We start from the raw sequence: 24,877 nt of genomic DNA, 5'->3' as shown, positions 1-24,877 counted from the left end.
CTGAAAGTGATATGCTGGAAGTCATAGTAGGATTCTTCAGTAACTGGGCCTTCAGAGGCTGTTCCCAAGGTGTCATTGGTTTGAGGGTTCATTGCCAGCATCCCCTTTTCAGCACTAATGCCGAGTCCTGGTGTATGTGACCCAACAAGAAAGAGGCTGTCTTGGAGAATGAGCTGCATTGCCTTTTTCATAGAATAGAATCACAGAGTTGGAAGGGGCCATACAGACCTTCTAGTCCAACCCCCTGCCCAGTGCAGGATGAGCCTAAAGCATCCCTGACAAAGATTCATCCAGCCTCTTCTTGAAAACTGCCAGTGAAGGGGAGCTCACCACCTCCCTAGGCAGCTGGTTCCACCTTTGAACTTCCTAATATCCAGCCGGTACATTTGTGCATGTCATTTAAGCCCGTTGCTTCGGGTCCTACCCTCTGCTGCCAACTGGAACAGCTCCTTGCCCTCCTCCAAATGACAGCCTTTCAAATATTTAAAGAGAGCAAAAATGTCCCCCCTCAACCTCCTCTTCTCCAAACTAAACATTCCCAAGGCCCTCAGCCTTTCCTCGTAGGGCTCAGTCTCCAGGCCCCTGATCATCCTCGTCGCTCTCTTCTGCACCCTCTCGGTTTTGGCCACATCCTTTTGTCCCAGAGCCCACCAGTTGTCCTTCCCCTAGCCTCGTGAACTGGGGCTCCTGGTCTGACTTGAGAGGCTTCCCTCAGAGAGGACTGAAGTGTAGATAAAGAAATCTGGATCAGCACTGAGGGAGCCCACGTTCCCCAACCCCAGAGAAAGATAACCTCGTGGCTTCATTCAAAATGTGTTAAAAGTAGTTGAATGGCACCAGCCTAGATTGTAGTGCATGATGAGGGCGCCTCACTATCAGCGGGCAAAGCTATTGCTCTGCGGATGGACAAAATTCCAATTGGGCCTCCTCCATTTTTTTTTTTTAAATACAAGGGGAGAATTGCCAGAGAGATCACTTCTGACCTGGAATGGTGATTGAGGGTGTGTGTGTGTGTGTGTGTGTGTGTTAAGCTGAGCAGTCCCGAAGCATTCACTTCTTTGTTTTCTCTGTTCCTGCCTTCTGTCCATGCAGCCATATCGCATTTTCAACACGTGGCTCGGGGATCCCTCCAAGAACCTTCTGCTCGCAGAAGTCATTAATGTCATTAGAAGGGAGGACCTCCTAAGCAATGCTGTCCATGCGGGGAAGGCCCTTTTGATGGGGCTGCTAGATTTACAGGTAAGAGCCTGTGGACAGTTATCACCTGCAACAGCTCAGGAAGATCTCCTGAGCACAGGAAAGAGAGAACTGCCTCGGGTAGTCAAATATGTATCTGGCATGGAGCCAATAATATTTCCTAGACATAGTCAGCATACTCTTGTAATTACCAGAGGAGTTAGCCATGTTAGTCTGTAGTAGCAAAATAGTAGAGTCCAGTAGCACCTTTAAGACTAACCAACTTCATTGTAGCATAAGCTTTTGAGAGCCACAGCTCTCTTCGTCAGATCTGACGAAGAGAGCTGTGGCTCTCAAAAGCTTATGCTACAGTAAAGTTGGTTAGTCTTAAAAGTGCTACTGGACTCTTTACTATCTTGTAATTACAACCCTCAATGCAGATGCCAGAACAGAATTAGCTTGCCTCAAGCTGTGAGCCATGGTAGAATGCTGCAAGCCCTCTGTGGTGTGAGCTGCTGGGAATGTGGCTGAATCCCTGTATTTTTTTTCCCTATCATCACTGCCTATGAACAAGATTAGCCTCTAATCACTGTGCGGTGCAAATATAACACTATCTAAATCAGCAGGGTACAAATAAGTCTCTTTTCGAGTGATTTGGCATGGTGCAAAAAAGCTCTCCTTTCGTTGGTGATTCAGCAAGTTACAAACGCTTTGCATCAGTACCAATACCATATTGGTGGTGTGCTTTTCCCTCCCAAGTCCTGCATTTAACCATTCTTTGGGTTGTGGCCAGCATGCTGTTTGTCTCTGTTTTCCCCCAGACAGAGGTCTTGCTTCTTGTGTTGAGAAACCAACAACAGGGCACCCAATGGTGTCCTCTTTCACACACAGAATTAATAATTGACTCAATTATCTCCCTTTCTAGAGTCGCTACCCTCACCTGATCAGCAGGGCACGAGGACGGGGCACTTTCTGTTCGTTTGATGCTCCAAATGATGCTATTAGGAACAAGCTCATATTACTAGCCAGAAACAAAGGTAAGGTACAGCTGTTTTTAGCAGCACTGCATGCCCCCTGGGGCTTCAGGCTGTGTGCTCTTAAAAAAACAAGTTAGTATTTTGCACCAAGAAAAGCGAAGTCCTGTGATGTGTTGACATTTTGCAGACTTAGTAGCTATGTAAGATATTCTATGTTTTTGCCCTTTTTGCATAATTTATTCCATCATTGCTCATTTTGGGAGGGACAGGAATGACATAATTTGTTCAGATTGCCAATGTGGAATCACTGCAGCTGAGCACTTGGATGTATTTTAATGCCAAGTCCTCTGCCTATGTACTGTGTGATCAGTCTTGGAGAAGGAAAAATCTCTCAGTTGCTCTTTCTTTGCCCTCAGGTGTAGTCTTGGGAGGCAGTGGCGACCGATCGATTCGTTTCCGACCCACTCTGGTCTTCCGAGACCACCACGCACATCTCTTCCTGAACATCTTCAGTGATATCTTGGCAGATTTCAAGTAGCAAAGTCTTATCCTGCATAGTAGGAGCCCAAATCCTACAAAAGTCAGAGATCTAGTTTATTTGAAATCATATATATATTTTCACTAACAGTTTTTTTAAAAACGTTTATTTTCCCATGCTCGTCACCAATCCAAGCTGCTTTGGACTAGAACTCTGGACAACTCTGGTGCGTTTGGAATTTCTTGCAAGTGTTCTGGGTTCCAGAAGAACGGCGGGCCAGTGCTGCCAACCCCTGTGGTTCAGCATAAGCTAAATTCTTGGCACGGAGAGGGCCTGGGCAGTTCGTCCACAGGAATTGGGTTCTTCAGGATCTTTCACCTTTTAAAAATCTATGGCTAGTCCTCAACATACAAATGCTGCCCACGGGCCCACATCTCCGTCCACACCAATTTTTGCTCCTGAGGCAGGCGCAACACTCACAGAAGTGATCAGGGGGCCTGCCCGTAAGTTACTGTATCCTGTACCCTTTTCTGTAGCATTTTCATCTACAGCACCCAGCTTAAATTTTGCAGTAGGGTTTTGAAAATAGAGGCAGAAGGGTTGAGCAACATAAAAACAGGCTCTTTGGAGTACAGTGCTGAGAAAAAGAGTTTAGGATCCCCAGCAAATTCTCAGGAGCTTCTACTCCAACATCCCAGCTAGGGACTTTCCCAGATTTGCTATCCAAGATCCTTTCACCAGAGAAATGGCCAAAGAATGGATGTGGGATCTGTGGCATGCCCAGCATCTGCCCTGCTGTGAGCTGCGGCCTTCGGTGTGCTGCTCTTCCCTTTGCTGTACCATCCACAGCATTGCCTGGAATAAAAAGTGTCTTGGGGGTGGGGTTCCAAGGCCCCATCTAACTCCCCACTGTGCCAGGGCAGGGCACAAGTGGGGGTTTCAAGCTGCCCTGTTGGTGTCCAGAGGCAAGGAAGAAGCAAGCGAGTTTGTGACTGTGGGTTGGAAGTTTGTTTTTTAAAAAAGGTTCTCTGCTAAGCAGAAAGTGGTGTCTTTCATAGGGACAGGAGAAGAGAAACAGATGTACACGGATATAAGGATACATTCAACCCTACCCCATTCCATCCCACTCCCCACATACTAATTTCCTAGGATTGCTTCTTTAGTGCTTAAAGTGGTTTGAGCACAATTACAGTCTGCTGGACTGGACTGGACCACATAGCGCTGTTTCTTCTGTATTGTGCCTTGTATGACCCTACTACCACGCTCCCCTACCCCCGCTAACATCCACCATCGTCTTTTTCTCTCTCATCAGCATTGGCCGAAGGGGTGGGGTGTTAAGAAAGAGAAGGCAAACTCCTCCCTTCCCCCATATTGTTGGATGTGTTCTGCCCCTTTCTGTTCCCCGAGAAAGCATCAAAAGGGAAGGAGGGGCTTTTGAGCCGCAAGCAGCACACTGCAGGCAGCCAGATTGCACCCTCAAGACACGCGCCCCCCCCCCCCCCCCGTTGCCACCCTTTCCTGTATTTACTTCAGCTTTTATCCCATGGATGGTGGAGCTGCAGCATCTCCTTGTAGCTGCACAGTGGTGAATCCAGGGGGCCCTAGTGCTGAAAGCCTGGACCTGTTCAAGCCCCTCCCCCTCTCCTGCATTACCTTTAATCAGGACCAGTGTCTCTTTAGCAGCTTGCTGATGAGCATAAGCAAAGTACCCCCACAGCCATACTCAATCAGGTGCTTCAGCTCAGCAGGCTAACTTCCTGCCTCATGTTTCAGTTTATGTCCTCTTGGAGGGGGATACGGGCAGGAAGGGAAGTACACAGGGCCAAATATTTCAGCCCTCTCTGGTGTGTAGGGAATAGTTGGAAGTTGATCCCACTGCTGCTGCAACTATCTCAGCACATCAAAATCAACTTTTAAAAGCAGTTGGTGGTTATTTAACATTCTGGCCTTACAAACCATCAATTTTTTCGCATGATTATTCAACATTTCTAGACCAACTGAGCAATCCCAACTTCATCCCCCACCACCTCATTTCCCCCAAGCCAGATAGCTTCAGTCAAGCAAAAAGAGGCGCCCATTTATGGCCAGCTGGGGGAACCAGGTTTCTTCAACATATTGGTGCAGTTGACTGGACTGTCATCTCCAGTAAATGTTTTCCTTTAATTAAATACAAGGTCTGGTAACCAAAACTTTTGCCACATACTGTGGTGGGTTTTTGGGGGGGGGGGCAGGGGGTTATAAATATTCCCCAGTGTGTCGTTTTTCAAACAGTACTTTTTATGGAACTCTTTAACTGTGAACTGGTGCACACACCCTAATGGTGGTCAGAGCATGGTAGAGGCATCACCTCTGCATCATCAAATTCTATCTCAAAAGTAATAATTTTGTTTACAACCTGTTGATCGTGCCAAACTCATGCATAAACAGATACGTAACCAAACTTCTTGATGTGTAGCCAGTCGCCCTTTCACATGGATCAGTGAAATGTTTCCTGCATTAATCAGTATTCTTAAAATAAAAATATTTATAACTGAAGTGCCTGCCGCGAGCTGCATTGTTCCTCAACTGTGGCGAGGCCACCACAATCCAGGGGCTGTCTCGTGAGATTTCTCTGTAGTGAAATCAGTGGGGAACAAGAAAGTCATGATTGGTTTGTCCCACTGAGAGTAAAGCACAACTTGATTTAGCCAAATCAGGCCCTCTAACTGAATCTTCACAGAATAAACTGTAAAGGGGCAAGGATTTCCACTTGGAATTATCCAGCTAGGAATTCATGCTCTGGATACAATCCTGGCCGAAGACAAGAGTGAGTGGAGGTGGGAGGGGCGGGGGGGGGCAGTACAGGAATGACAGGAAGCTCTAATTTTTAAAAGGCACCTTTCGACTGTAGGTAGGTTGGAAAATGCCTAGGCAACGGCTGGGAAGATCAGAGGAGCCTGGAGAGGGAGGAGGGCTTTCAGCAATCCATGACACAGTCCTCCACGTCCACCAAGCCTCTTTGTATATTCAGAGAAATCCGTGGATCTGCCGTGGCAAGGATGTTTTACGTCAAGGCTTCTTGCGGGTGTGTGTGTGGAGTGTGGTGTAGTGGTTAGCGTGTCGGACTAGGAACTGGGCGACCCAGGTTTCATTTCCCACTCTGCCATGGAAGCTCGCTGGGTGACCTTGGGCCAGTCACCCAAACTCAGCCTAACCTACCTCGCAGGGTGGCTGTGAGGACAAACTGGAGAAGAACGTACGTCACTTTGGGCCCCTATTGGGGTGAAAGGCTGGATATAAATGAAGCAAATAAATAAATGTCAGTTTTATTAAAGATGTTTGAAATATGCACAAATCCCTTTATGCACCTAGGACACTGGCTAGTGTTGCGTAGTTGCATTTAAACCTGCCGTCTATGAGCAATATGTTTTTTCAAGCCCTGTGTTTGGCAATTATCCAAATTTTGGCCAACGTTATTTATCTCCCCCACCCCCAATCTTCCTTCTGATATTAACTGGCTTCACAACCTGACCCAAGCAGCAGAAGACAACCATTTTCAAAGAGACTGGATATTTTTTAATGCTGGAGCCCAACCATTCTCTAGTGTGATAAGTAACGAAGTGTAACAATACATTCTAGATCTATGGATTAGAAGGTCCCGGCCTCAAAGAAGCAGTAATTGTTCCCTTGAAGTCAACACTCTGTGAAGCGAGGCCACGCAACTCACCACAGCCCCCAGCCATGAGGTATTATCATCTCTCAGGACTTAAGACATCATCTGTTGTTGATTCCTGCCAATAATTCCAGGAACGACTGGCTGTCAAGCATCTGGAAGCCCACAGCATATGCAGAGAAGCAGAGAACAGCCAGGCAGGTTGCGAGACTGCACAAAGCTGTCCATTACTCTCCGTGCTACTCTACAGGCAGCCCCTGGCCACATCAGCTATCCCTCCCTCCCAGGACCTATAACTGGGCCCAACACTGACCATCAGTGAAGCAGGTGCTGTTGTGCATTACCATAGTAGTCAGGCTCTTTCCATACCTGGTACAATGAAAACTAATGGCTAAGGTGAATCCACAGCCAAGAGACAGCTCCCAAAACGGTAGGCCCAAGTGTGAACTAATCAACCTCCACAGCAAATTAAAGAGGACTTCCCCAGATGCCTTCCAGATAATCTGCAAACTGTCCATCAGGCTGTCACAGTTACTCAACTTCTCCAAATACTTTTGCAAACCCATCTTTGTCCACAACTTGGCCAAAGCGAAGAGTGAAGTATAAAAACTGATCCCCGTCATACTGCTTGAACTGGAGCAAAACTTCCTTTCGGTCTTCACCGATGTCATCCAAGGTCATTATGGTTTCAACTGGGCAGCAGAAGTCCTTCCTCTTCCCCCAAAAAGTCAAATGTGACACTCTTAACACTGTACCATCTTTGTTCAGGTACATCATTCCGATGATTCGCCGGAAATAATAGCTCATGGCATATAGCATGATGCCAGCAAAACACGCAATGCCTGTGCTATAGAGGCACTGGGCTTGGGTAACTTGGTTTTGCCAGTAGAAAAACCAGACTGGAGGGAGAACTACTACTGTTAAGGCAGTCTGCATCAGCTTCAGCCTTGACAAGGCTCGGCAGTACTTGATTCCAGGGAACCTGTAGATCAGTTTGAAGTCTTTGGTGCTCTCAGTGGTATGTTGCTCCTGGACCCACTGAGAAGGAGCTGAAATGCCCAGGCATCTAAGCAAGACTACCTGGCTGGCAGGATTTTGCCAGCCATGCAGCTGCAGCACTGCGCAAGTTCTAAAGGAACATGATGAGGCCTGTTCCCACTGTCCCAACGAAGCTGCATTTTGGAGATGCCTTCCCCAGGATGAAACAGAGCGCAGACGACTGCAAACGCCAAGCATTCTAGCCTGAAACAAAATATGTGTTTCTGTAAGATGCAGAACCTTTTGACACATAAGAACCGGCCACACCCTAAGACAGGATATTGGGTGAAGCAGAGGGGCACGCCATGAGATTCCCTGCAGTATGCACAGGGTGGGCTTCACATTCAAAGTGTAAATCCATTGCCTTGGAGGCATCAGGGTGAGAAAAGAGTAGTTTGTGTTGGACTAGGAGCAGAGAGGTCAAGGTACAACCCCCCCCCCCCGCCCCATGAAGTTCACTGGCTAACTATCAGCTGCTTAAACTCTTAGCCTAGCCTACCTCACAGGGCTGTTGTGAAGATAAGACGGTGGCAATGACAAATATGTACGCTGACCTGAGTGACCTTTAAAAAAGGTGGGGGGAAATAGACTTAAGACCGCAAATGGGTTTGTCCTCGAAACCCTCACCCGGGCATCACCGCTTTCTGTTCTGTGGTAAGCTTGCCTTCCTAGGAAGATAGACGGGATAAAACACGCATGACCCGGGGGGGGGGGGGATGAGCAGCTCTCTGCTGATCTGCCTGTAGCTCTCTCTGCCTGCCTGCACGTCCCCTGTGTTTACTTCGAGTGTGTGCCAATCTCTCTGCGCGGAGATCACACAGGCACGGGCCCCTCCCTCTGCACGCAGCACGAGAAACCTGCGGCTACCCTGTCGCGGCACGTGTGCACGTCTGAACGGCACTCCCGGGCAGACAGGGGCGCCCCGCCCACGGCCGCGGCCTCCCTCCCACGCAAAGACGCGCTTGACGTTTCGAGGGGGGGGGTTCTCCCTCGCAGGCGCCCCGTCCATCCGCCCTCCGCCCCGCCGCTTCGCTCCCCTCCGCACCATCGCGGCGCCTGGAGGCCTCCGCGCTCGCCGGTCTCTATGGTCTGGGGCGGGCAGAGAGGCCCACGTCCCTCCGCGGCGCTCTCCACCTCCCACCGCACGGCACGCCGGGAGGCGGCCAGCCAGCTCCGCCCCCTCCTTCCCGGTCGCCAAGAGGGAGGGGAGCCGCGACCGGGTCCCAGCAGGCTCTGCGGTAGCGGAGGAGGAACCGGAAGTCCTTCCTTCTGCTCGTGACTGTGCGTGCGCAAGCGACGGCCGCGGGGCAGGCCGGGTGTTGTAGTCGGGAAGCAGCGGAAGCGGAGTAGGGCCACCTCATCGCCTCACACCGTCGTGGCAGCGGGAGAGCATGGAGGGCGGCGAGGGGGGCCCGAGCGGAGCGCACACGCTGTGCCTCTTCGACGTGGACGGCACCCTGACTGCGCCCCGCCAGGTGGGAGCCGCGAGCCCCTGAGCGTGTGCAGAGCGCCCCCTGAGCGCACCGGGGGGGGGGGGGGCTGCTTCTCTGGGGCCTTGAACAGCCGACCTTGAGAAGTGCCTTTGGAATGGAGGGATACGCCCTGCCTGAGGAGAGGGACAGGGGCAAGCCTTCCTTGCAGGGCTGTTGCGTGAGGAAGGCGAGGGCGGCTGTAGCACAGCGGTTAAGTGGTTCGGCTGCGAATCAGCAGTCTCAGCTCTTCTCAGCCTCAGCTCACCAGCTGTATTGTGGGGATGATAATAACACTAACTAGTTCACTGCTGTGGATGAAGCACTGTTCTGTCTAGAAGAGTGGTGTATAAGTGCTATTATTATGATCATCATCATCATTATAATTAGAATGAAGCCCCTCAGTGCTGTCTCGATCCTTGGAAACCAGACTGGAGAGAAATGCATGGATTGTGCTGATGTCTGCATTAGAGTTGCCACACTGATTCCCCCCCCCCCTTTTCCTCCTTTTTGACTAGAAAATCGCCCCGGAAATGGCCAGTTTCCTACAGGCTTTGCGGAAGAAGGTAAAAGTGGGTGTCGTGGGTGGCTCGGACTTTGGAAAAATCCAGGAGCAGCTTGGCGAAGACGGTAAGGCTGAGCATGCCAGTTTCAAACCAGATAAGTAAATTGCTGACCAGGAAATTCTAAGACTCGTTTGACGTGTTCTTTCATTATGGGTAGGGCTTCAAGTGTAGAAATCCTCATTTGTTGGCTTAGCTGATGCTGGATTCAGTTTCTCAAACATCATTTGTGTTCATAAGCTGAGCCAGCCATCTGGTGACAGCAGCAGTTTCCGGCCAGGCATCGAGTGTTTTTAAGCAGCTGTTCAAAGCCACACCTTGTTTGAAATCAAACAATCTTGTGCTTGAAAGTACTGGATTAAATTTGTGGAGGGTAACTGCAATTGTTATGGAACCTCCACATTCAGAGGCAGTTTATCCCCCAAATTGTACATGCAGGGGGCCCTTTAAACCTTGCCTGATCATCTAGCAGGATGCTGTAGCAAATGGACTTTGGGATGATCCAGCAAAAGCCTTTCTCATGTCTTAAATGCTCTCATTGCACGAAGCCACTGTAAAATTACTCTGTAGCACTACGTAAAAGAAACCTTTGCATTAAAGTCACCTCTCTGCTAGAGTGAGTTGTTGCTTTCAGAAATATAAGCCCAGGTGTTACATTCTTGGTCTCAAAACCTTTGGAGGGGCCATCAACACAATGTGATTGTTGAACCCCATCCTGAATGTGGTCTGTAGACCATGTTTGTCTTCTTCTCATGGATTCTCTTATAAGACTGTTTAAAAACCCTATAACATTGTGGTGGGGGGGGGGTTGAGTTGTTCTTGCAGGGCACAGTGCCCCCCCTTATGCTGAGTTTTAATTTAAGGGTTATCTTAAATTAGCAAAGGTGTGTAGTCAGATCTATAGCTACATTTTTATCCTGTCAAGGAATTCTCCCTGCCCCCCTTCCTATTTTGTTTTCATAGCAATCCTTTGTGGTAGAGTAGCAGGCAAGTGAGCTTCCTGTTAGTGGGGATTTGAACCCAGATCTCTTACCAATTACTGGGTAGTTGTATCCATCTAATAACAACAAGCATTTCAGAGCCATCCATATAGTCCAGCATCCTGTTTGGCACAGGGGCCAACAGACAAGCTGCAGACGCCAAAGGCTTCTCCCTGTTGTGTCCTGACCCTGGTATTCAGAGTTTTACTGTCTCTGAGTGAGGAAGTTCCCAGTAGCCACTGGTAGCTGCATCCTCTGGTAATGATGGACCTCTCCTCCATGAGTCTGTTTAATCCCCTTTTAGAGCTGTCTATGCTCATGGCCATCACTACCACTCCGGCCTGTGAACCCCACAATTCAGTTACCCATTGAGTAAAAAAAGTCCTCCTTTTTGTCTGTCCCAAAGTGCTTGCCCATCAACTTCAGGTGGTGCACTGGAGTTCTAGTATTTCAGCAAGCTTTTTCTCCCTCTCTCTGGTATCTACTTTCTCCACCTCGTGCACCATTTTGTAACCCTCTAGTGTATCATTCTTAGTTGCCTCCTTCAGCCTGTCCTCATAAGAAAGATGACTTGACCCCATAATTGTCTTGGTTGCCCTCTTCTGCACTCTTTCTGCTGTACCTTTTATGAGGTGGGGGCAACCAGACCTGTTGCTCCATCCTGTTTAATACCATTCTGCATTTCACATTCAATTGGAGTCATTATATCAGATATATTTCAGTGTGTTGTTTTGCTGACTGAATTGCAAGCTACACGATGTTGATACCTAATTTGTCAAGGTGCGTTTCTTCATGCATTAAAGGTTAGATCCCCTCCCTCCTCCCCCATTTTAAGAAGCTACTGATGTAGGAGCTGGAAAAATGGTGTGTGGGGAAATTAAGAGATCTGTTGGGAGCATATAAATCAATCTGCGTCATACCTGAAGATCCTGAAATAAAGAAAATAATGTGCCTACTCATTGTCCAGTTTCTTTTCTTAGTGGTTGAAAAATTTGATTACGTCTTCCCTGAAAATGGCTTGGTGGCCTACAAAGAAGGAAAACTGGTGGAGAAGCAGGTGAGTGTGTGAGAAAGTAAAACTAAACCTTGGCAAAGCCAGTGATTTGAGATGGCTTGTTTCAAAGGCCACCTTATAGTTTATTCTGCATTCCTCCTCTCACCCCAAAACAAACCAGGAATATAGCAAGTTTTCAAACTGGGGGCAAAATTATATCATAAATCGACACACAAATTTCAGCCTTCCCAACAGAGTAACTCCTTACAAGAGTTGTCTTAACGTTTTTTTCTGAGCCCTTAAAAAGTAAGTGCGCTACTGTCCCTGCTCTGAACCTACCAAGCAATTGTCTTGGCATTTTGCATTTTCTCCCATTTTGGAAAACAGTGGTCGGGATCCACAATCCCTGTTCAGCAGAGAGGGAATTTAGCCAGCCAGTGTCGAAGAGGAGAGTTTGATCTATGGCTGGTTGTTGCTCTTTCCCACAGAATATTTCCAAGGTCCCATTTCCCCCTGCATCTGCCTAAGAAGCCTCGTCAGTGGGGGCTGTTGGGTGCAGTTCCCAAAGGCCCTCCATCTGCAGGCCTGTCCTGCTTTAACTTGTTTAACTGCATCATCATGATCTGCTCAGCTGCCAAGATCTCCGTCTTTCTCTGGCATCGGCACCGTACCCAGTTTGTTTTCTGCCTTGTAACAGTTCACTGTTACTGTGCGGAATTCGGCTGCAGAGTTCAAACCTGATCTATACCAAATAGGGAGTAATCTCTCATTCCTTGTTAATATGCTATGCACTGTGTATATGTTATGTTATGCACTGTGCAGAGAAGTAGGGCAGAACATGAGCTAAATATTCATTTTTTCATGAAATCAACAATGTGAATGGATGTCCCTGCCAAAACAACATGAACTTGGCAGTTTCCAGATTGTAATGAATGTCTTTCAGGTAATTATCCATAGGAACTGTCTGAGAGAGTAAGGGTAAAGGTAGTCCCCTGTGCAAGTGCCGACATGCGCGTGCACACACATGCACACACGGCTGTGCAGGTCAAATCAAACCGAAAGCTGAGATTCTTAACTTACCTCTTTCCTCTCACATGGCAGAAGGGATATTGTAATCAGCCATCTGACACAAAACTAACAAGTGATGCCCATGTGGGGGTAGCTCTAGGACCTTCCCAGGTGAGAGGTGTTCCATTGAAATGGATCAGCAGACATCCACGGCATCTCGGGCATGGTTCTTGGGGTGTGCTAAAATAAGTACCAGTTTTCAGTGGCTTTGGCATTTTTCTTAAACCCTATATAAAATGTACATGCGGTCTTGTCTCTATATTTTTACAGGCATTATTCCAAAAGGAGTAATTTCCACATAGCGCTTTGAATTTATTTGAATAACATCTTTATTCATTCTTTTTTCCTAGTCAAATATTTGAACTAAACTATTTGACTAGGAAAAAAGAATGAATAAAGATGTTATGTTGGCTCTTGGGTCATAAAATTAACATGGAGTACATTTCACAATTTGTTTAATAAATGTAAGACAAAATAAACACACTAAATCAGATGATGCTCTCTTTTGGGCACTGAAAAGATGATCCAGTATAGATTTTTTTTGGCAAAATCTACATCCCAGTACATGAGGACGATTCTGCTTGAATGAGTCCTCATGTGGGGAGATACTCAGTGAGGCTTCCCAGCATGATAAAATCTCGCTGTGTATGGGGCATGTTCAAATGAAACATTCGTTACAGGAAAATGATAAAAATCTCTATGTGGGGGACTCAGTCACATCAAAAATGTAAGTAACCACGGGAATCTAACCTCAAGGGCTTTGGTGAGAGCCAGTGTGATGTAGTGGATAGAGTTGTGGCACTTTATAGACTAACAAAATTTAATCCAGCATAAGATCTTGTAAGTCAGAACTTGCTATGTTTAATATACAGGAGTTTGCATCCATTAGGCTGAAATATTTAAGCCAAAAAGAGTCCAGTAGCACCTTTAAGACTAACCAACTTTATTGTAGCATAAGCTTTCGAGAATCACAGTTCTCTTCGTCAGATGCATGGAGGGCAAGGTGCTACTGGACTCTTTTTGATTTTGCTACTACAGACTAACATGGCTAACTCCTCTGTATTTAAGCCAGGTCTTGCAAAGGATCTTTTTATTCTCTCTCACTATAAAAGTATATGGACCTGTACTCCTTGGTGGAAAAGCAGGATTTTTTTTAAAAAAAATGGAGAGATGTAGAGTACAATTCAAACAGCTGGTACTTGCCTTCAAGACCAGTAAGTGGCTTCAAGTCAGGGTACCTGAAGGACTGCATCCTTCCATATTATCTGGCCCACCAGCTAAAACACTCTTCTCAGGGTCCCTGCAGAGGTAAGGTGGGGGTGGTGACCAGAGATAGGGCCTTTTGAGTGGTGGCACTGCTCTCCCCCTTGAGGCTCGCCTTTGTTTTTTCCTCTGGGCACCGGGCTAAAATATAGTTTCAAGATTTGGATCCAATAGCATCTTAAAAACCAACTAGATTTCCCATGTATGAGCTTTCAAGAGTCAGACTTCCCTTCATCTAACGCAGGGAGCGTTGATTCTCAAAGGCCAAAACATCTCTCTTTACCCAAACTCAAAAAGAGTCCAGTAGCACCTTTAAGACTAACCAACTTTATTGTAGCATAAGCTTTCGAGAATCACAGTTCTCTTCGTCAGATGAGTTTTTGAGTTTGCTACTACAGACTAACACGGCTAACTCCTCTGCATCTCTTTACCCAGACTTTTTTCTAAGGGTTCCATCTTTTTAAACTCTTTTCCAATCTACTCCAAACCTGAGGACTAGATGGGCAATATCATTTTAGACTGTTGGGTGTGCTTTACGCGCTGTTATGACCCAGCTTGGTCTTACTGCTGTTTGTTAATTGTTTACTAATGTGGTTTGATTTATTTCTTATATACTTGAATTGTTTTTATCGGTTTGTGTTTATTGGTACAATTGGTTTTTTATTATCTGGTTGCTTGATGTTGTGAGCTATGCTGTTTTTGTGAGCTGTGTCGAGCGGGTCTGCGGAGGCTGTGTTTTCTCAATCAATATTTAAGAAAGCAGTCCAGACATTTGGCTTCCCATCACCATTTTCCTTACATGATCCCTCTTTGCGGCTCGTGCTTTGAAATCCTTTTTTTTTTTTTTGAGGAGCTATCTGGTTTTCCCTGCAGAGTATTCAAAGCCACCTGGGTGAAGAGCTGCTGCAAGAGCTGATCAATTATTGCCTGAGCTACATTGCGAAAATCAAGCTGCCAAGGAAACGGTGCGTGTCTATGAGGCGAGGTTTCATAGGCAGCCTTACTCGCCACATGGTGCTGTTGAGTTTGGGGGCTCCCTGCCTGTAGTAAGCCTGGCATATGCAGGCTGGTGTGCTAGTCTGGGCTTCCAGATGTTTGCGTTTTCCATCTAGAAAGAAGAGGGCTGTTAGTTTTAGAAACGCTTGAGTTTCATTTTTAACATCGTGATTATTTTTAAGGATTTTTGCCGTCATCTTACTTTGAAAAACATGTCCAAACAGACAAACCTTTACAAACAAAGTGACTGTTAGGCCCACCCCCCTGGCCCATATGCCATCTCTTCTGTCCTCCCCTTGTGTGCATGTTCCCCCTTTGCTTCCTTGTCTTTCTGTCTTTGTTACATGTTGTCGTGCCCTTTCTCTAATCTCAGGTTGGTTCCTCCTCCTTCCTTTTATCCCCACAACAATTCTTTGGGGTAGGTTATGTGAGAGAAACTGGACCTGGATTACTCAGCTTCATGGCTGATTGGGGGCTTTGAATCCAGGTCCCCCCTTGTCTTAGTCCACTACATCACACTGGTTGTCCGGTTCCATCTCTTCCCCTTCAGCAATGTATTCTGTGTGGGCATTTGGAGCAGGGGGGCTCTGATAATGCCGTATCATTTGTATGCCATCTTTCTCCCACGTAGGGTCCCCAAGGCTGCAAACATCAATACACTAAAAAATTTAAAACATAACCAATTTAGATTCAAAACTACATTTAAAGAGTACACAAATAATTCAATAAAACACGCGCTTAAACAAACAGAGCACCAAGAACAGGGAGGAGGTCCAATAACAGTTACTGGGGGGGGGGAGGCAAACGAAACAAAAAAGTCTTCACCTACTGGCGGCAATTGAGGGGGGCAGATGAATCTCCCTAGGGAGGGAGTGCCAATGTTTTGGCGCCATGACTGAGAAGGCCCTTTCCGTGTCGTCGTCATCTGCACCCCCAATGGCTTTGTCCGCTAACATCCATCTATGGTTGTAATATCAGACTGTGTCTTCCAGGGGCACTTTTATTGAATTCCGAAATGGGATGTTGAACGTGTCTCCTGTGGGCAGAAGCTGCAGCCAGGAGGAACGCATAGAGTTCTATGAGCTTGATAAGGTAAGTGATCTCTTTAAAGCAGGTAGCTGTGTTGGTCTGCAGTAGAACAGCAGGATTTGAGTACCCACAAGTTAAAGACCCACAAGGTTTTCAGGGTATGAGTTTTAACTTCGTGATTATTTTTAAGGATTTTTGTCATCATCTTAAGATGTGATTTACTTTGAAACACATGTCCGAACTGACAAGCCTTCACAAAGAAAGTGACTGTTAGGCCAACCCCCCTGGCCCATACACCATCTCTTCTGTCCTCCCCTTGTCTGTGCGTTATCCCTTTGCTTCTTTGTCTGCATCTTGATCTTTCTGTCTCTGTTAAATGTTATCGTGCCCTTTCTCTAATCTCAGGTTGGATATGGTTCCCCCCTCCTTCCTTTTATCCCCACAACAATTCTGTGAGGTGGGTTATGTGAGAGAAACAATAACATGTAACAGAGACAGAAAGATCAAGATGCAGACAAGGAAGCAAAGAGTCAGAGCTCCCTTCTTCAGATATTGTAAAGCAGGGTTGCATTCTGTCTTGTAAGAATATATTTTGGGTGAAATCCCGTGCGCACACCCCTTCCACGTTGAAGGTTTTTCTCAGGTTTAGCTTCCCCAGGAATGATAAAAGCTCAGTGACTGCCGCAGCCAGCCATGAACATGAGAGCAGCTGTGCAAAATCCAACTCATGGTCCACCCAGTCCAGCACCCTGTCTCATGCATGGACTAGCCATGTCCCTTCAGAAGGCTCACCAGGAGAGCGTGGAGGCCCCCCCCGCCCCCCCCAGCTGGCCCTCCCTGGTCACTGTTATTCAGAGAGATACTGCATTTGAACAGGGAGGTTACATCACAGCAGATAATTATTGATGGACTTCTCTGTGGTCAAATTAGCGACCATAACTATATCCTACGCCAGCGAGTTCACAAATTAATTACTTGTTTGTATGAAGGATTACTTTCGTGCTCGGCTCTTGTGGCCCATTTTGATGTTCCCAGGGTAATGCTAATTACCACTCTGGGGTCAGGAAGAAATTTTCCACCAACCCGGATTGGCCAGGGATCATGCAGAGTTTTTTGCCTTTCTCTAGGCAGTGTCACTATGGGAAGGAGGGGGGGGCAGGGGGGAGCTGTGAATTTCCTGCAGTGTGCAGGGGGGTTGACTAAATTACCCTTGAGGTCCCTTCCAGCTTTGTCTGCATTATATTTGTTTCCCATCAACTTCTTTGGGTGCTCAGAGTTGTATATAAAATCCCTTTTCTTCAAATCTATATCCATCGGAGTTCTAGTATTATGAGAGGAGAAAAGCTCTCTCTGATGTCTCCACCCTGTTCGTAATTAAATACTTATGTCCCCTTAGATGTTGTGTCTCTAAACTTTTTATTTTTATTTTTTAAGTTATTTTATTAGGGCAAAACTAAAAAAAATTAAAAAGCAAACAGAAAAAACAGAAAATAGTGCTGGCTTCAAAAATATTATTTGCAGATCTATATATAAGTATTTATAAAATGTGTCCAGATATCTAAAAATGTTCATATGCAATTGCCATCTATATGCGATACGTTCAGATGTTGATGTTAGAAGGTCTTCGATCCAGTGAATTACAGGAAATGTAGTGTAATTTCCAGTGTTGTAGTATAAGTCTTTTAGCAACTGTAAGGGCACGGAGGGTCCATTTCCATTGTCCATCAGTTGGATTCCAAGAGACAGGCAAACAGTACGTTATCCTCAAAAATAAGTTTTCTAATACAAAATTAATATGACTAATGACTTCCTCCCCAAAGGGCTGAATGACTGAGCATGTCCAAAGTATATGCTTCAGAGATGCCTCTTGCGAATTACACCAACAAGAGTTAGACACTGCGCTTAAACCTTTAGTTAAAAGGTGCCATGGTGTCCAGTATACCCTAAACATAATTTTTTGCTGAATGAGGTCGCAACTTAAGATCTATAGCAGCAACAGGTATATAGCTTAAAGCCTTATCCCATTGCTTTAGCACAATTGGGTACCCCAGCTTATTGTACCATAAGACTCTCTGTATCATATTTATTAACTGACTTCAATTATTTATATACAAATATTGTAGGTTTCATTTTCTGTGTTGATTCAACAAGAATTTTCAAAAGTGGGGGAGATTCTGAAGCATGCAGAGATTATGTCTCTAAATTTGGAGAAAAAAAAAAAGCTCCAGGCTCTTCATCCTTTCCTTGTTGGAAGAGTGCTGTGAATCTTAAGGACAAGCCCCTAGTTTGCATTGGGAGCTCACCCCCAGCCCAGCCCTTGATCTGCCTTCCTGGGAACTCCTTTCCAGAGGAAGGCCTTTTCCTGATCCCCTTTTGCGGGAGTTGCCAGGGATTGATTCTGGACCTTCCAGTCTGTACTGAGCCACAGTCCCTCCGTGACCCGCTTGTGTGCATGGGCCATGAGATTTGTCAGTTTAGCCAGTGATACAACCACCTGCCCGATCAAGGGCAAAGGACTCACGTTCGCAGCAGTTGTGTTTCTGTGAACCAGTCTCAATGCGCATCTCAGACAGGCAATCAGGGGAAGGTGGGACAGTATGGATCAGGGTGGGATGGACGTGTGCTTCACTTTGAGTGGCATGCCTCCTTCTGGCCCGGAAGCTGCCTGGGGTCCTGCTCTCTCCTGAAGCTGCCTGGTTGACCTTGGGCCGGTTGTTCTCTCTCAAATAGCGACCCCGAGTTCCTTGGAGGAAGGACGTACTGGATAGATTCAATGCTGTAAGCATGAAATAACTACAGTATGTGTTCGCCTTCTAGTGCAGTTCTTGCTGGGCGAGGGGCAAGATCCTGAATGTTCAACAAGAAGGTGGCCAGCAGTGGATCAGCTTCACTGAGAGCCTGGGGTCTGCCACCAAATCTTCTCCACCAGCAATGTGCTACTGTAGAGAAATATGTTATCGAGTCTATGCCCATTCCACAGAAGGCATAGATGAGGCTTGCCAGGCCTATTTCAATGGTGCTCATGCCTTACAACATGTCCCGCAACCCTTTGTCAAGGGAAGCGCATTCCACAGCATGCTCAGGGGTTCCTTGGCAGAGGCCAGAATGGTGAAGACAAGCTCAAAAGTCATTGGGGGCAAGGGCAGTGTGTGATGTAAATCATCTGTGTTCTGTTTTTGAACAGAAGGAGCATATAAGAGAGAAATTTGTTGCTGATCTGCAGAGAGACTTCGCAGGAAAAGGCCTCACGTTCTCGATAGGTAACTTTTAAAAAATTACAAAATAAGGCAAAATCACCAGAATGTGGTTGATTCAAAGAGATGAGCATTTGAGATTATTTCTAATATGTTACATGAGAGGTGCAGACCTCCAGGACAACATTTCCTTGTGATCGTAGTGTCTAATAGATGGTTTTATTTTTCTTTAAAAACAATCCCAGTAGCTGAATCTGTGAATGAGAAAAGGGCTGTAATGACAAGGAAGTGTAGTGGAACCCTCAGAAGTGAAGTACAGACAAGATTTGCTGCTTTATTCTTAACCCCATTGAGCGAGTGCTCCCAAATAGAAGTTAGACTATGGCAGCTGTGTGAGAAACAAAGATTATTTCACCGTTTGCCACCTTCAACTAAAATAACTGTCCCAGCCTAAATTTTTGAACACAGAAGGTGCCTCTCCTAAGGTCCTGACAAGAGCCTTGCACAATGGCATGGTGCATAATAAAGTGTGATGGAACCTCCTAGTTGATTTGGAGCAGTCTCGAGCACTCCAGAGTCTTTGTTTATGAACTGTCAAGCCTGCACAGTTGCCCCTCTCCCCTTTGAGTCTTCCAACTAAGTCTAAACCTGAGTGTGTGTTTATGAGCTCCAGTTTGCCAGGAGGCCCGAATGCATTTTAAGAAATCTTTACAGCATCGCTTTTCCTTGTCTAGCCGCCCACCCCACCCCTCCAGTCCAGAAGCTGCTTCCCATGGTTTGGGGGAGGCTTTGGGTGAGAGAGGGGACCTTTAGAGAGGGGATTTTTACCACTCCCTTAAGAGATTTTTTGTTTAAATTAGAAGGTTTCCAGAAAACCAATACAGGGTTAATAGAGTGCCGTAATTCAAATAAACGTTGAAGCAGGAATAACTATTTAAAGAAATTGAAGTCCTTGTGATTTTTGTTCTCTTAAGAGGGAAAGTGTTGTGTGAAGCCCTTGAAGAACAGACACAGATGGCACTGGATGTAAAGCAGTTACTTGTTAAAAATATAGGATTGGGCGGGGGGAGAGACTGGCAGGGACTGGTGGGTCCCCCCAATTGGCAGTCTTCAGTGAGCAGCTGGACAAATATTTGTCTTGAATGCTTTAGGCTGTTCCTGCATTGGGCAGAGGTTGGACTAGATGATCCAACTCTATGATTCTGTGATTCCGCCATGCGATGACAGCTTTTCAAAAACCTTTGTCTCTGTAGGGGGCCAGATAAGCTTTGACGTATTCCCGGACGGCTGGGATAAGCGGTATTGCTTGGGGATTGTTGGCAACGGCAGTTTCAAAACAATCCACTTTTTTGGAGATAAGACCATGCCTGTGAGTATGAAGTGGAATGAGTTGGTTGGCACCAGATGCTATTTTCATGTAACGTGTAAAGTATTATGTGAACTATTGCTATACTGGGCTTCATTTCCTCAGTGGACCCACAGCAGCATGATCAACGAATTTGGGGTGAGTAGGCCCCCACTCAGAGCCAAGTATTTGAGCATGAATGCTTTCTGCAAGGAAAAATAATGTACAGTTCAGTGAAGATTTCTCTTTGGTGGTACAGGTACAGAACCATAGCAAAAACACCAGTGAGAAGATATAAGGAAATAGAATGTTGTCATGTTTTTTATGCTTTTTTCACTTTTGGATGCAGTTTAAAAAAACCTCTTCTTTGTCCAGGGAGGGAACGACTATGAAATTTACATGGATCCCAGAACTGTTGGTCACAGCGTCACAGCACCCAATCAGACGAGGCAGATCTGCGAAGGACTCTTCTTTAATTAAAACAAGGGACTTGTTTTGGACCAGAACACCCACAGCCAGTTCTGGCACATTTCAAAGAAAACGGGTTTGCCAGAGAGGAAACAAGGGTTGCTCAAAAAGGGTCGCAGAAGCCTGGCTCTGTTCAGCTTCACACAGGCAGGTGATTCATGCCGTTTCTACAGGTACATTTCTCTGCCTCTCCCCCTTAACACTGAAAACCACTTTTCTTTCTGTTATTTCCACCACCACATTCTTCCGTGTTGTGATGTTATTGCATTATTTGCCTTTGCTTACATCACTGGATACCATTGGCTAGCTAGTGCTGATGAGGTCACAATACGAAATGGGGAGATCCTGAAATGGGAGGGAGTCTGTGTGGGGTTGCCATTTTTGGCGATAGCCGTGTGTGGCATCCATTTGCTTCAGTGCGAAAGCTGCATGTGTACATACATGTCTAACAATGTAAATCAAGCCTGTGACTGTGTTTTCATGGAAATTCATAGGAGTCCGCCTGCAGCTGAAGGATCACGATTGGCACCGTGTGGGCAAAGCTAGGAAAAGCCCTGAGCCTGGTTTAAGCAGAGGACTGGATCCAGACAATTTCCTTCTGCTGCTAGACGAGGGCACTCGTTCCCCCTTCACTGTCTCCCCACCCTCAACTACATGGCTGTTACTCAATGCAGGTATTGCAACCCTGAGAACTGACTTTCTCCAGTCTAGATAGGGTGCAAAGTTAGAAAGCAGATCACTGGATCCAGTCCACAGTTGGTCCTGTTCCCCTGGCAAGCTCTTCCACCATTATCCAGAACGTTCCCTGGATCAGTTGAAGAGAGAGTGGGGGAGGTCTGCATTCCTACTCCTTCTCTTCTTTATAGGCAGTTAAGAGAAAAAGATTTTCTTCCTGCAGACTGGGAAAAATGTAGGTGTGTATCTGATATGGAAATAACGGAAATTGTCAAGCATTGCATCTGTGAGTGGGGAAAAATAAATTATTTTTGCTGCTTTATTGTGACGTTTTCAAGGTGGTGCGTACATTCTGCAAGTTACAGGTGCAGAAGCAGAAATGAATATGGGAGGGAGGGGTAGAACAACGGATATAGAGACCTTTGGGCTGGTGACCGTCCGGTATTCGAGACCAGAGTCCAGGTGTACATCTGTGTCACTGAAACTCAGCACACAGTAGCCCTGAGATGGACTGACTGTAAGCATCCCTCTTTCTGCAATAAATCTAAAAAGGGACTAACATCTCTAGAAAGTGTTTTCTCCTTTATTATTTACAGCCTAGAGAAAAATATGGCTAAGGGGGGACTTGATAGACATTTACAAAATTATGGGGGTGGCATGGAGAGAGCATTTATCTCCCTCTCCCATAATACTAGAATTCTTGGGCACCTAAAGAAGTTCATGGGAAATATTTCTTGATTAAATTGTGGAATTCAGAGTCAATTGATGTAGTGATGGGCACTAACATGGATAGCTTTGGCAGGGGATTTGACAGACTCGTGGAGGTGTGAGGCCCATCAGCACCCACTAGCCATGGTGAGTACAGAGACAGTGGACTTCTGAGTTCCAGTGCTGGGGCTCAACCTCAAGACCTCTGTGGCCTGTTGTGTGAGAGCAACTGGTTGGCCAGTGTGTAAAATAGGATGCTGTACTGGATGGACCGCTAGTCTGATCCAGCAGGGAACTTATGATGTCCATCATGGCTGGTTTGAACATTAAGGCTTGTCTGTTGAGAAAGGTTTGATCCACAGCTTTTTGGCATCCCTCTCTTTCTTTTTAACTAGCATACCACCATCTTCATTTCTGTGAGGTGGGTCCTAGCAGATGTGCCCCACACACATCCACTGTGTTTCCCTTTGTGGTGTCCTGCTTTTCTACCGCACATCCCTTATTCCACTCCACTGTCTCAGGATAGGGCTCTGCGCCCCAGCTCTTTCCAACTGATCTCTCTTAACCTTGAGTGTCTAATCTTGTGCGCAGGGCCTGTTTTTGTTGTTGTGCAGCATCTAGTAAGTTTTAGCCATTTTAATAAGGCAAAGAAAAAAACTTGTTCTTTAAGGAGGGACTGCATCCCTATTGTGCTCCTTTCCTTTCCCCAACCTCTCTTTTGTACCTGTTCGATTTATAGGAGGTCCGCAGGGTTTTTTTTTTTCTTGTGGGGGGAAAAAAAACCCAGAACTGAGGAGCGCAACAGAAACTATTTCTCTGTTACCTTGACATCTATTTGCATAATACATTCCAAGATGTCCTTCTGAAAATAGACCTTAAGGAAATGAAGACTATATAAACATAGTGTCTCAAAACTATAATTGCTAGATTAATGTTATCAAAGATCTAAGTAAATTCTGGAGACTGAAGTTGCTAATTATATTTGTGAGACCTAATTAAAAAATATTTGATTTTTTGATTGGGTCAACGTGTGTTCAAGTCGGGAGAAGGAGACTGAGTTTCTAGACACTCTCAATGACCGTGCTGTGGAGCAGACGGTTGCAGAACCTACCAGGGGAGAGGCGATCCTGGACTTGGTCCTAAGTAATGCCCGAGATCTGGTGCACCACTTGGGAACTGTGACCATAAATGTTATTGAGTTCAACCTTTGCGTAAATAGGGAGTTGCCCCCAAAGACCAACACAACCACTTTTAACTTGAATAGGGGTAACTTCTCTGAGATGAGGGGGCATGTGAAGAAGAAACTGAAAGGAAAGGTCAAAGGGGTCAAACCCCTTGGGGAAGCTTGGAGACTATTTAAAACTACAATCCTAGAAGCTCAGATAAAATACATACCGCAGGTTAGGAAAGGCACAAATAGGGTATTAAAAAGGCCTGCATGGTTAACAAACAAAGTAAAGGAAGCTATAAAAGGTAAGAAGGTTTCTTTTAAAAGGTGGGAAGCTAGTTGGAGTGAGGTGTATAAAAGGCCGTGGCAAAGAAAATGCAAGTCTGTGATCAGGCAGGCAAAAAGGGACTATGAGGAACACATTGCAAAAAACATAAAGACCAACAATAAACATTTCTTCAAATATATTAGAAGCAGGAAACCAGCCAGGGGGGCAGTGGGGCCCCTGGATGATCAAGGGGTAAAAGGATTACTGAAGGACGATAGGGAAATGGCCGAGAAGCTAGATGCATTTTTTGCCTCTGTCTTCACTGTAGAAGATGAGAGGTGCTTGCCCACTCTGGAACCACTGATTTCGGGAGGAGTGTTGAAGGACCTGAGTCAGATTGAGGTGACGAGAGAGGAGGTCCTACGACCGATAGACAATTTAAAAACTAACAAATCACCAGGCCCGGATGGCATACATCCAAGAGTTCTGAAAGAACTCAGATGTGAACTTGTGGATGTCCTGACAAAGATATGTAACCTTCCATTAACATCTGCCTCCATTCCTGAGGACTAGAAGATAGCTAATGTCACCCCCATCTTTAAAAAGGGTTCCAGAGGAGATCCGGGAAATTACAGGCCAGTCAGTCTAACGTCAATACCGGGTAAGTTGGTGGAAACCGTTATCAAAGAATTAGTAGGCACATTGATGAACAAAAGCTATTGAGGAAGACTCAGCATCGGTTCTGTAAGGGAAGATCTTGTCTCACGAACCTGTTAGAGTTCTTTGAGGGAGTGAACAAACATATGGACAAGGGATGGGGTCCAAACTGGTGGAGACTGACCAAGAGAGAGATCTTGGAGTCGTGGTGGATAACTCACTGAAAATGTCAATATGGTGAGCGACGGCAATAAAAAAGGCCAACGCTATGCTGAGGATTATTATGAAGGGAATCGAAAACAAATCAGCTAGTATAATACACCTGTACTGCCTCACTTGGAATACTGTGTACAATTCTGGTCACCACACCTCAAAAAAGGTATTATAGCACTGGAAAAAGTGCAGAAAATGGCAACTAGAATGATTAAAGGGATGGAACACTTCCCCTATGAAGAAAGGTTAAAGCACTTGGGGCTCTTTAGCTTGGAGAAACGATGACTGAGGGGTGACATGATAGAGGTTTCCAAGATTATGCATGGGATAGAGAAGGCAGAGAGAAGTATTTTTATCCCCTTTTCACAATACAAAAATTTGTGAGCACTCAATGAAAGTGCTGAGCAGTCGAGTTAGAACAGATAAAAGGAAGTACTTCTTCACCCAAAGAGTGATTAACACATGGAATTCACTGCCTCAGGAGGTGGTGGCAGCTTC

At 46.0% G+C, this 24,877-nt stretch overlaps 3 protein-coding genes across 3 annotated transcripts in view; 2 read left to right on the top strand and 1 right to left on the bottom strand.

The window, feature by feature from the left end:
* ABAT (4-aminobutyrate aminotransferase) overlaps positions 1-5,166 on the top strand; it is a 53,555-nt gene extending 48,389 nt beyond the window's left edge. The window contains exons 14-16 of the mRNA XM_054993610.1: positions 1,093-1,239; positions 2,102-2,213; positions 2,570-5,166. Of these exons, the coding sequence (XP_054849585.1) occupies positions 1,093-1,239; positions 2,102-2,213; positions 2,570-2,691 (381 nt within the window). The 3' untranslated portion in view covers positions 2,692-5,166. The remainder of the gene's footprint in view (positions 1-1,092; positions 1,240-2,101; positions 2,214-2,569) is intronic.
* Positions 5,167-5,939: 773 nt separating this feature from the next.
* Positions 5,940-8,438, bottom strand: TMEM186 (transmembrane protein 186). The gene is made up of 2 exons (XM_054994768.1): positions 8,367-8,438; positions 5,940-7,525 (listed from the first exon to the last, which is right to left on the bottom strand). Exons 1-2 carry the CDS (start codon positions 8,367-8,369, stop codon positions 6,815-6,817), a joined length of 714 nt encoding a protein of 237 aa, XP_054850743.1. The 5' UTR covers positions 8,370-8,438; the 3' UTR covers positions 5,940-6,814.
* Positions 8,439-8,640: 202 nt separating this feature from the next.
* PMM2 (phosphomannomutase 2) lies at positions 8,641-21,687 on the top strand. The gene is made up of 8 exons (XM_054994661.1): positions 8,641-8,796; positions 9,309-9,420; positions 11,314-11,390; positions 14,532-14,623; positions 15,647-15,746; positions 18,868-18,943; positions 20,131-20,246; positions 20,598-21,687. Exons 1-8 carry the CDS (start codon positions 8,713-8,715, stop codon positions 20,700-20,702), a joined length of 762 nt encoding a protein of 253 aa, XP_054850636.1. The 5' UTR covers positions 8,641-8,712; the 3' UTR covers positions 20,703-21,687.
* Positions 21,688-24,877: the final 3,190 nt, after the last annotated feature.

The sequence above is a fragment of the Eublepharis macularius genome, chromosome 12 (assembly GCF_028583425.1).
Source record: "Eublepharis macularius isolate TG4126 chromosome 12, MPM_Emac_v1.0, whole genome shotgun sequence".
Taxonomy (NCBI): Eukaryota; Metazoa; Chordata; class Lepidosauria; order Squamata; family Eublepharidae; genus Eublepharis; species Eublepharis macularius.
The sequence above is the reverse complement of the archived record's forward strand: the minus strand, read 5'-3'. Positions and strand labels throughout refer to the sequence as shown.

Bases quoted from the DNA above. Each gene is read 5' to 3' on its own strand.
- PMM2 (XM_054994661.1), top strand. From the start codon at position 8,713: ATGGAGGGCGGCGAGGGGGGCCCGAGCGGAGCGCACACGCTGTGCCTC. The intron at 14,624-15,646 runs GTGCGTGTCTAT...TGTGTCTTCCAG, and splicing joins ATCAAGCTGCCAAGGAAACG to GGGCACTTTTATTGAATTCC. The intron at 20,247-20,597 runs GTGAGTATGAAG...TTCTTTGTCCAG, and splicing joins TTGGAGATAAGACCATGCCT to GGAGGGAACGACTATGAAAT.